General features: G+C 38.6%; 1 protein-coding gene across 2 annotated transcripts; it reads right to left on the minus strand.

The window, feature by feature from the left end:
* Positions 1-5,485: 5,485 nt before the first annotated feature.
* On the minus strand, positions 5,486-12,372 carry sh3bgrl2 (SH3 domain binding glutamate-rich protein like 2). Of its 2 annotated transcripts, none has more exons than XM_053337335.1 (4): positions 12,182-12,372; positions 7,006-7,191; positions 6,436-6,516; positions 5,486-5,524 (listed from the first exon to the last, which is right to left on the minus strand). In XM_053337335.1, exons 1-4 carry the CDS (start codon positions 12,224-12,226, stop codon positions 5,510-5,512), a joined length of 327 nt encoding a protein of 108 aa, XP_053193310.1. In that variant the 5' UTR covers positions 12,227-12,372; the 3' UTR covers positions 5,486-5,509. The 2 variants fall into 2 exon arrangements, with proteins under 2 accessions (XP_053193310.1, XP_053193309.1); XM_053337334.1 differs by lacking the exon at positions 5,486-5,524 and adding an exon at positions 6,094-6,347.
* Positions 12,373-12,594: the final 222 nt, after the last annotated feature.

Consider the following 12,594-nt stretch of genomic DNA (forward strand, 5'->3'; position numbering starts at 1 on the left):
TTCCTCAGTTCTTGTTCATTTGTTTCAGGTTGCACATTCACGGTGCAAATTTGTTTTCTAAAATATATTTTTCACTTTTGTTCACTTTTCAAAATCGTTCGTTTGCATTTGTGCAATGGTGCCTCCTGAGATGTTATGTGCTAGACTGCAGGGTCATTGTAGTGTTATCCTCAAAAGAAAATACAGTTTGATAATGAAAGTTCATAATGTGACATTGCCTAATCGCCGTGTCCAGTCAGCATTTTGGCCATCTGTGTGCACGCAAAATGATTTCCTTAATTTGTATCCGGGCACAAGTCACGCACACAGTTCCACCACACCTTACACTTCCCTTTTCAGTTTTGAGTCATTTAATAAACATTCTTACATAAATCATTTCTCGTACACACTCATTAACAGTTGCACTACAATTGACTACTGAACTTCCTTTATTCCCTCTAAACTGAACTGCTCAAGGCAGATGGTTTCCCACCAAGAGCACGGTTCTGCTTTAGGTTTCTTCCCGTTAAAGGGGAACTTTTTCCCTACTGTTGCCAAGTGCTTGCTCATGGGGGAGTCTGGGGTCTCTTTAAATTGAATTAAAGACTATGGTCTAGACCTGCTCTATGTGAAAAGTGCCTTGAGATAACTCTTGTTGTGATTTGGCGCTATATAAATAAAATAAAATAGTACTGAAAATTGAATTGAATTGAACAAATTATACACAATTAAACCCTATTATGGTTTAATATTCATCAAGGCTGTTCATTGATTCTTCAATTGAGTTATTGCAAGCCAAATAGGTCAACAGCTATGTTGCTTATACTTTATACACAGTTGTTATCATTATGTTAACACTTCAAGTTACAGTATAGTTAAAGCCCTCCATGGAACTTCATTGTTTGATTCTTCCTTGCGCATTTTGCACGTTTGATGTATTCCTCTTGTATATTTTCCATTAGTTCAAAGCTTTGACAGGATGACAGGAATAGAGGTGTGTCTGTCTTCTTTCAGTGTTTTCTACTAATGATGTACTGCTTTTGAAGTTTGACAAGGACAGCAGGTTAAGCACATATTGATGTCTGGGTGAATCATTATCAGACACAGATATGCACCATTTTCTGATGGGAAATGACATTACAACTCATCCAGGGCAAGAGGGCACTATGGGTGTCCTAACAAACAAGATGATTGTGCCACAAATTCGACAAATTGAGAACAGAAGAGATCAGAAGGGGACTTTTTATGAGCACAGTGCTTACTTCTTACTACTAGCCAAAGGACTTTGACCTCATCACTAATGTTAAATCAGGAATTATCTTGTGTTTATTTTGTTGTTGGCTTTCGTCCAAATCAGTTGTGGTGACATTACGCCACTCTTTAGCCTGCATGTTTTCTGGAGTACAAACAACAAGGTATTCTAGAGAAACTTGTCGCACTGTATCATCTGGGTATGTATCCACTGTCAACCAATGAGTACCATAAGAACCAGCTATGCAGTTACCCCCATAAAGCCATGTATGGGAGCATATAGTTCTACCCACTTTCACTGCCACTTTAATAAAGCTGCAGCAAACTCACTGCTAGAGCTTATTACTACCAAAACCAATGGATGTGAAGACTGGATACAGTGTCAGAGGTGGGGCCCCATTAATTAAAGTTGCTCAGTGGCACATGAAACCAAAAAAGCCACTTCCTGCTGTTAAAAACATATCCATATGAAAACATACTGCACACCATCTATGGGTCTCATGCACCTATAGAGTATGTGCACTGGAGACTTCAGCTAGCTGAGACAGCTAACTCCCAGTTTAGCTCTCTAGCTAACTTGTATGGGGGTACAACTATTCAACCATGCAGCTCATCTAGACTTTTGAAATGTGATTGGTTTGAATGGACCAAACACTGAAATGAGTCCACTATTTCAGGTATCCACTATTTTATAGCTGGCCCGTTTCCCATGATTGTGTGTGTGGGGAAAAAACATTTTTGGCTCTTCCAGACCCAGATGTTCCACAGTTTGGATACTATGTCAATTTTGGCTTTGAAGCCTAGTGGTTCCTGGGGGCTTGCCATAACCTATTAAGAAAAACGTTAGTACCATGATGAACACCATACACCAATATGCACAATACACAAGCATTTACCAAATTTCAACCACAACTCAAGACAAAAAAAGGGTAAAGAACTAGAAATTTGCTCTCCTCCGAAAGAAGACAAAGCTCATCTATGATACCCCCCAAACTGATAAAGTCCAGACCCTAACCCTAACCCACAGGAGATAGCAAAACAAAAGTGGGCCAAATTATCACAGAGGCTCAATTTCTTACCAAAATGGTTCATTTGATCCTGGACGAACTAGTTGATTGTAACCCAGCTCAAGACTATACATATAAGGGGAGACCACACATGAGTTTTCACTAAAAATAGGTTTATTTTACATGACCAAAAGGGAAATGAAACTAAACACAACCAAAACAAGGCACAGGAAAGCGGGCAAATGGCTGACTGCCATCAGCTGATATAAAAGCCAGTCAGTCCATGTGAGCCGAATCTCTCTGACAACCAAACTCCACCTACCAGGCTCATGCAGGGAGAGTCTGGCACAGAGAGGGTGATCACAACATCTAGTTGCTAGCTTTTCCGGTGCTTTTTGGTACTTGGCAGTAAGTGTGCAGTAGGTTTATCAGATTTTGTTTTCTGAATACAGTTGTGCTGTGCTGTTGGAAAGAGTAATGCAAGCAGAGACATTAAACCTAAACATTAAAGATGCTTGCCAGAAAACCAAAACAGTGGGCTGAAAAGTTCCACAGAGGTGAGGTGAACTGCTTACTCCCGGTTTGTCACTTTATTAAAAGGCATTTCACATTATGCATAGTCATTTCATCCATTGTTGATTTAAAAAAAGTGATTAGTTTGGTCTTTTTGCATTTTGTCATCAACTTCTGGTCCCCCATTTCTCACCTGTCCAATAAGTACCACTGCAGTGTTTCCCACTCCCACTGACTAGCTGCTCCCATGACTTAGCCCCCAAATATATGGTGGACTATTCATACTCTCTGCTTGTCTTTGTTTCCATATGTTCCCACTCTTGCTCTCGTGGCACATTGGCTGAGTTTTTGTGTGTCTGTTTGTTTTTAGATTTGATTTGTCTGGCTTAACTTCTAACTTCTTTCATGTCGCTAAACTGTAAGTCTGCCTTTTAACAAACTTTTTTTTCTCCCACTCCTGTCTCTGTTATCTGTTTTTGTGTCCAACATCCTTTTACAACACAACTATTGTGCAAGTGTTAGTCCAAAGTGCTGGTGTCCATCCATTGAGTTCATTCTGATTCTGTAGCTATATGTCAACATGATGCCACATAAACACAGACCCTTTTAAATAGGCTATACACTCACTGATCACTTCATTAGGTACACCTGCGCAATATAATTAAATCCAATACATCAGCTGTGCCATAAATTCTACTTTAAAGAAGTTTCAGTTTTTGTTGTCATTATCGGAAAGTTGATAATTCACCTCAGTGTTCATTATTGAGGTCGTAGTGAATGGTGCGGGTGTACAGGAGTACAGTATATTGAATGGTGTTTCTAATATTTTGTCTACCCCATTAACTAATATAAGTTAATGGGATGGATGTTAATGCTTCATAACGTTGAGGTTAATGTTATGCATAAGATTCTTTAAGATGTAATTTATGGCAGAGCTATTATATTAGATTGAATTAGATTACACTGGTGTAGCTAATGAAGTGGCCAGTGAGGGTATATGTTCAGATGGCAATTAAGGGTTTTCTACAAAAAACAAAATGACCTCCCCACCACCGATACAAAGGGTTTTCAGATTGAGCTTTTCCAGATACAGGTGGCAACTTCTATATTTCCACCAGCTGTTCGAACTGTGACTTCAGACGCCAACGTGCTTTTTAAGTGTATTACTTTAAACAATTTGCACATGAAACATACTTAGGCAAACATTCTTAAAACACTGTAATCTGCTTCGTTGCATTATACACATACAGATAGACACAGTAGAATCCCAAGCAGAGTGATGCAACATTAGTACATTTAGTCAGTGTGTCATTCACCAGATTTGTTAGCAACCATTGACAAAAACAGTTTCACAATAAATGAGGATAGAAGTCAGCAAAACAGGAATTTTGTCTGTTTCAGCAGTGATAGAAAATTTGTCTGTTTCAGCAGTGATAGAAATGTTGTCTGTTTCAGCAGTGATAGAAATTTGAAGTCCTTTCACAACATGGCACAGCATTTAGCACAGCATGGCTAATAGAGAATGCATCTGTTTGTGTGTCCTTCATGTGTAAACATAAAGGAATTAGTCAACCACCCACCCATGATAATTTAATTGGGGAGACATAAAGAGAAAATGCTTAATGACGATGTGTGGTAGAAGCACTGTAGAAAACAGACTGAAGGACAAAGTAAGAGTTGGCCAGAATCAAACTGTTCATTTCATAACATGTAAAACACAGAGGGCAGTCTGGTGTGCAGAGGTTGGGAGCTTTGCCACTCGGTTATCCCTGAGCAATAATTTCTTATCTCCTAGACCCTCTGTCAGATAAGCCTTAGATAATAATCTGTATGGTGTGATCCTACAGCCCATATGGCTCTACTGCAACCAGGCTTTCTTTCTATAGCAGCCATGATTAATTAAACTGGTTTGGCAGTTTGAAAGGTATGTTTTACTTGATGGCAGTTACTACATATATTTAAAATGACTGTTGGCTATGATAGTGGATATATTTTTTTATCCCTAAAATTAGGGCTCTCAACATTTGGTCGTATCTGCTTTGTGGTAGGTTGCAATATCTCCTCTGTGACACACACACACACACACACACACACACACACACACACACACACACACACACACACACACACACACACACACACACACACACACACACACACACACAGATCCAGACGTAAAGGCTAAGCCGCAGGGTTGTTTCAAGTTGCATTAAGTGCTGCCTCTCAGGTCCCCTCACTTAACACAGCCTTCATTAACATCTGCTGATTGACACACAGACACACACACACACACAGACAGACACACACACACACACACACACACACACGTGTCATTTCTCCCTGGTCCATAGACTACTGATGCAAAAGCTGCTACATATTCATCTTCTACTTTACAAAGAATTCCTGCTACTGCATTTTGAAACAGTATTGTCAGTCACGTGTATCAAACAAGACATGAAAAGGAAACACAAATTCACATGCTGTCCATTAGTGTTAAATTATCCCCCTGTTTCTGTCTCTGTGGCCTCTTGGAGACTCATCAGATGCTTCTTGGAGACTTCAACGATGGTGGAATATTGTTTAAAGAGTCAGGATTGGTCATACAAGGTGAAATCCATGTGGAGTGATGTTTGGCAGCATGCTGGCATCCACGCAGAAAGAACATGGAAGAGAAGAGGAGGCGATGTAACACAGGGAGTGGTGCAGCTCTTATCCTCATGTTTCTTTGTTCTCTGGACGTCACATACCAATAGCTTCATTTATGACTCAGAATCCTGGGATTGGGGGGAAAAAGGAACACGTAGAATTAAACATTTATCAAATTATCTATACATTTGAACTATATTATCTGCAATGCATACAATCATTATTTATGTACATTAGTATTGGAGTCCATGAAGCTTTAACACAGGAAGCTCAAGAGCATCTCCAGAGGGAATGTGTCTACAATATCCTGCTGGTTCATAGGTAATCAGATCTCTTCTAACCGAGTTATCCAATCAACCTCAAGAAGAGAGGCAGAAAAGGATGTGACTGGAGGAAAATCAAATAATTAAATAAAGTGATAAATGAAAATAACCTCCTTTGATGTTTGACAATTGGATCACCAAACAGTCTCAGTGATTTAGTATTTACTCAAAAGCACAAATATAGTCTAGATCCAATTTAAAAAAGGTATATACAGTAGTGCATATATTATATACTACATATTGGACCCCACTGGGCTCTGCAATACAGTATTGTATTAGTTTTTCTCATCATCTAAGCATTAAGATAAACTTGTCCATTGGTTGATGTAAGAACTATGATTATCTAAATTCTAAACATTCAAAGATTAGTGGAAGACCTAGTATACATTTTGATATCTATGATACAGATTGATGGGAGGAGACAAGGTCACTGGATCTTGAGGTGTTGGACTCATGTTTGTAAAAAAGCGGATGTGCATGAAGTCACAGTAAGTGATTAGAGTATAAGTATTTTAGAGGCTGCTTGCAGAAAGTAGAGATGCTGATCCAGCAAAGTGGAAAGATGTTGCAGTGTTTGGGCAGCCAGTCATGGGGATCAGGAAGTCGTGACTGACAGCAAATCTTGTTCCTGTATGGTTTATACCACACACGCAGCAATGTATTACTGTGTCTTCAAAAATGAGAACATAATGTGTATATAGTGTACATTAGCTTACTTTCACTGAGGGTTTGGAACTGAGCCCGAGGAATGCAAACACAGTGTTGTTCTCCTTTGACTGGAAAAAGTCTTCATAGTCCTGAGGGAATATTAAAAAAAAGGAATGTTGAGTGTTATGTAATCTCAACAAGTTTGAAAGATGATTTTAAACATCCCTGCCAAATAGTTCCTGCACTGCTGCTTTTTATGTAATTCAATGACCATGTCACTGGAAAGAAATTGTGGATTACCTTGGCCAGTGAGAGTGACTGAGCAGGCTGAGCAAATAATCTGCCTCATCCATGAAACTGGATTACGCCAGGATTACAGAGTACAGTGCAATCTCAGTGGAGGACATAAACTGGCAAGCTCTAACTGATCAAACTCATTTAGCAGCATAAGTAGTTCAACCTTACCAACCAATTTACAGAACCATTTTTTTTGGCATACCCAGCTTGAGCAAAACAATCTCCACACACTTTCACCAAGAAAAACAAAATCAACAAACAAAAAATTGCTCCAATAACATTGTCTCCAAGCGTGCAGTGTGACCTACTATAAAAGCATTATAAGATGATTTCCATCATACCCCACAGTAGTGATCCTCATTGAAGATCTGTGGTGGCAGTGGATTGCCTTTCTCCGGCTGTCTGTCCCGGGGGATGTTACGGTACATCCAGAGCCGCTGCTCCTCTAGCATGGTGATATCTACTTCCTGGAAGCAAATCCGATTGGCCTCCAGGAAACCCACGACTGCCTGCTGATGCTTCTTTATCTGCAGATATCGAAAAAGAATATAAAATGAGGGAGGATTAATTTAGGAGAGGTGGAAATTAGTCAAGTGGGGCGGAGAATGGGTGGCGAGGGAGATAAAGGTGTATATTTAAAAAAAAATACTTTGCTTTATCAATAACTAGGAGAGAAACTCAACAGTCAAGCACAAACTCCATTGAGAGGATCATTTGACAGACGGATATAGTTGAAGACAGTAGTAGTAGGCTAGTTTTTGGTAGCCTGGCTAGCTTACCTAGTTGTACTTTAACATCAGATAAAGAGCAAGTAAAGAATAATAAAAAAAACATAACTGTTATTGGAAAATGACTAAACTATAACAAAGAGAGAAACACAGTAACCCTGTTAATCAACCTGCCTAATTTCTTTACTCTTTCCTCTGTTTAGTTTGAATTGTGTTTGGAATAGTACAGAAACATTTACACATGTTAAAATGATGAGAAACAAACTAACCACTTGCAGCAGCCGACCCACTCCAAAATATGACATAATCATGATGAATATATATGCAAACAAGACGTCAAATTTATCAGACTCTGAAAAGCACATAAGATTTTCCAGCATTTACTTTCCAGTTTCTGTATCATAGATCTAAAAACAAGATTTTTCCTCAAATTCTTTGATCTGCTGCCCAGCAAAAGTTAATCAACTCTAATCTGAATATGTGCAGAAAGATATCAGATAATAAAGAGGACTCAACCCAATGCCAATGTAAATAAAATACACAACAAACTTCATTTTTAATAATAAATTCCTATTAAAATGTGTTTGTAACATTTGTTATTAAAAACGTATAAATCAACATCGACTAACCTATAGCTAGTGTGATCAATAATATGGTAAGGGTTATAAGTATAAACTCGCAAAGTGTTTAGTCAGTAGTAAATGAGCTGGACTGCTAGCTTGGTTACACCTGTCGATCATGTGATCTCTCCTTACAGATCCATCAAGAGTCTCCTCAATATCAAACTAAAGCAAACAAATGTACATGTTCCACACAGATATGATCTCACGTTGCCCTTCTGTATGTATATGTGTGCATAAAGTGCAGGCAGGCACTATTGTATGTGTATAGCATCCCCCTTGTTTCTGTATAGTGCTCTTGGCCAAGCTATTGTATGTTTAATACACTCCTGTAATGACAAGCGGTAAGCAGACACCCATCGAACCAGAGCAGGTTTTCTCTATCACACACACACACACACACACACACACACACACACACACACACACACACACACACACACGGAGCGTACTGCATGTATTGACTGCACAGCGACTCAGTAGGTAATGGTGACATTAAGAAGATTATTGATTAGTGCAGGAGCTTAGGTTTGAAATCAGAAAGCTGACACCCTTTTCTTCCAGTATGCCTTGAACTCACACTGATATAGATTCAAGAGAGGCTTCAGGCTGCAATTAGGAATCATTATCTATCAATGAATTAATCACTGACTATGGTTCTTATACATTTCTGAAACATAATGGATTAGCATGATTCATGTTGTCACTTTTTATTGCAATGAACTTTCCCAGCTGTGGTTTGGGATGGATGTAACAGCTCCCCCTGGTATTGCCCTATGTGCTCTGGGACCCTCTGTTTGTTTGTGTGTGAGTGAGACTGCATGACAGTGTTTGTGAATTCCATGGAGAAACGCAGACAGAAAAGACAGGAAACTCCCATGGTAGGACGTAAAGACACAGAAATAGACACAGTCTCAATGTCTCAATGTATTGAGCCTGTAACTGTTCTAGCTAGCTTAGGTGACTCTAAGCTGTAACTGATGATATTTTCATTTTATTCATCATGTATAAAATGTAAAAAAAAAACTTGCTTATGTTGTCCAACCACCATAAATATATCCAATTTACCATCATAATGACAAATAAGAGTTGCAAATCCATACAATTCAGAGGCTGGAAGCAGCAAATGTCTAACAATTAATTGATAATCAAAATAGTTCAACTATTTTCTCTAGTTCAAGTTCTAAAAGTGCTTTGTGAAGTGGTAGGATTGTCGTTGTTGTTACCCCTCATCTCAGTCTCCTACAGTTTGGAAGGAATAAAAGCAAATATGATAAGAATGAACACAGGAATGAGTTCTGACTAAGCTCATTTGTATGATTAGCTGAAAAACACATTTATTGTAAGCTAATTTCAACAGTTTTGTCATGCGTCCATATCACTTTATATCATTTTCAGTCACATCAAGTTGTTTAGAGCACTGGGATCAGCGTCAGCATTCTGTAATCATGCCCTCAAGGTTTCTATTTCCAACAAATTCAATTTTGTTTATTCAGTCATTTTGCTTTGCCTGAAATGTTATCATCCATTGTGAAAACTAATGCATTCCTTCTATTCCTGTGATTATCGAGGGTGTGTGCCAGAGCATCCACCATCATTTATTACAAAGTGTGAATAAATATGAACAGGGGATTTTTTATTTATGTCTAAATATTGACATCTATTATCCTGCTCCTTAGACAGAAGATGAAAAATCTAAATCTAACATAAAATGAGTGAAAATTGAATGATGTGGTTAGCTGTGTGCCCATTATTTTTGGGATGCTGGGCTCAACAATGGAGCTATTGTTTTACCTTAAACAGTAGACAGTAAGGGATTGTTCTGCCCAGTCAGTTATAGACACACACCCAAACAAGTCTGCAAATAATCAGTTGTATCGCTCAAACAGGGGGTCTCTGTGTTATCTGGACCCTTGAAGCCCACAAAAAAGTAAATGAATTGCAAGGATACTGATTGCTTTTTAAGAGAAAAATTAAAAGATTAATACACTGTATAAACTCACTTATCAGTTTGTGTTTTTCAATCTACACATCTCATTTCTGGCATCTATCATACACCAGTCAAAATTTTGGACGCACTTTCTCATTCAAGTGGAATGTGTTTCCAAACTTTTGACTGGTACTGTAGTATAAATGACCCGGTGTTCCTCTGAGCTGAAAAGCAGGCAGCCTGGATCTAAATAATGAAAGAGGTGCCCCAAGTGAGCCTGAGTGAGACTCTGTGTGTTTGTGTGTGTGTATGTGTGTGTCAGGGGATGGATGTGTCCAGATTTTATATGCATGTCTGTTTATGTGTGAGACTTATACACAAATGAAACCACTAGGACTCCTAAACAAACTCCTATTGCAGAACGTGAGCACACGCTTTGTTTGAGAGCACTTTCTGAAATGTAGGGATTAACTGGAGGTTAAGGCACAACTAATCCTTCACTCACGAACAGAGAGAGGGAAAGGGAGGACCTATGATACTATAAAAGAATAACATAAAATAAATTACAGCTGTCCTGAACAACTAAACACTAATTTTCAAAAAAAAACATTGCATCTAAAATTCAAGGACTGGAGCTACTTTAGAATACAATTCATGAAATGTTGTCATTTGGTTAAGAAACAGATCTGAGTGATGTTATGCCTTTCTCACATCCTCTTCAAAAACACTTAATGGATTATTTGAAAGCAGCATATATTACCTATCAAATGTATGGACTGAGCATGGCACCTCATTAGAAGGCCTTCTCTTGAGAGTAAAATTGTTATTCGATCAAATGAGGTGAATTTATTTAACTAAATTTAACTATAATTCATTCTGTGCTGATGATTTCCACCCCACTAATCTTCTGCTGTTAAGCTGTGAACTGCTCTTTTTATGGAGGTGTTTTTGATTTTTTTTAAAGTCTTTTACTTCCTGGCTTTTCTGCTCACGTATCCCTGCTTTTACTGCACTTGTATGTTTTCCAAAACAACATTCCCTCCCTTCCACAGTTTTATCACCTTACTCCATCTCTCACACTACTATAACCTTTCACACTTTTTTTTTACCTCCTTAAATACACACATCCATTTCACTTTAAATCAGCCGAGGGATCCAGTCTCGCCCTTCCTCTCCATCCAATCACTTGCAACGTAATTTAATAAGCATTCAGAGTGAATTACATTCACATGAACTCCACACTCACACTCACATAACTGACCCAAATGTTAAACCTATTCGAGCGTGTTGGACTGTGCTTTGTGACTGTGTATGAGTGAATGTATGTGTCATAGCGTTAAAAATAACTCCTTTTGTAAACGCTTCAGAGATGGAGCACGATAAAGTAAATATATTACTCATTTGTCCCATTACCTGAAGCTTAAAGCATTCACGCCGGGGTGTTGTTTGATGATTTTATGCTCATATTCAGTTATCAGCTGGGCTTTCTCTTTGCCATGTGCCTGTTATTTGCCAGGAGGCACAACAAGACTCTCTGTGAATGTCCCTTCTAATCAAGCAACATAAAACAGAGACTCCTCCCTAGAATGAATAAGGGAAGGGGTGAAAAAGTGAAGTCCAATATATTACAACTGCTGTAAATACTGTTAAAAGACATTTTTAATTACAATGTTTGCTTATGTTTAGGCTGTATCAAGCAGATATGCCTTGATTTTGTTGTAATTTATGAGGTCATAACTAATATGGATGTTATTTTGTGCACTCATGCACAGCCTGGGGGAGTGTAAATTGACCACTCATGGCTTATTTGCACAACAAGCAAGCACTTTGTTCTAACCATAGTGGGGAAATATTTGCAATTCATTTGCAATTCATTCAGGCTCTCCACTTTAAAAGCACAGGTGAGGTTGCAGCCTAGAATGAATGCAAAATCATTAGAAATTAGCTGTTAGATAACCTTTTTTTGTGAAATTCATTAAACACTAATTCAGCAGATTTAACTGACACATGCATTGTCCAGTCAGCAGAACATCAAAGAAATCAGGCAATTAGATTTGTGCATTTTAGTTATTAAGTAGACTACTTGCAAGTGTGCATGACGCTGATTACTTTCATTGCTTCTAATACCCTACTCGGCTGTTAGGGTTAACGCTTTCCGCGTGTTTTTGTTATGTGCTTGCACTCATTACAGCCCATGAAACTGTCATCAAGCTCAAAAACACATTTACAAAACACTCACCGCGATAGAGCCTGTTGAGGAGGCGATGTAAATCTTGATGACCATTTTAATCCCAAATTAACGTCAGACAGTCGTCAAAATCAACTGCTGGCTCGTGTTCAGCTCCGTTTATTGCCCACAAATAGGACTAGCTCTACTCTCTTAAAGTACACGCTGCTGTTTTGATAGGAGGGAAGACGCGCATCTCCCGTGCTGTTAAGCCATGATAATAAAGCAGCGTGCGCTCCAGCTGACTACGCCGCTCACGTCTCTGCCCTCACCATAGAAACCTCCATCTGTAATCCTCCCTGCACACACAACACTTCCGCTAATCGTTTTCACAATAATACAAAAAAAAAACACAAGTCATCAAGTCAAGTTTGTCGCCTCATTTTTAACCAGTCGCAATTTAATATTATTTTATATATAATTAA

The sequence above is a fragment of the Scomber japonicus genome, chromosome 17 (genome assembly GCF_027409825.1).
Source record: "Scomber japonicus isolate fScoJap1 chromosome 17, fScoJap1.pri, whole genome shotgun sequence".
NCBI classification, from domain to species: Eukaryota; Metazoa; Chordata; class Actinopteri; order Scombriformes; family Scombridae; genus Scomber; species Scomber japonicus.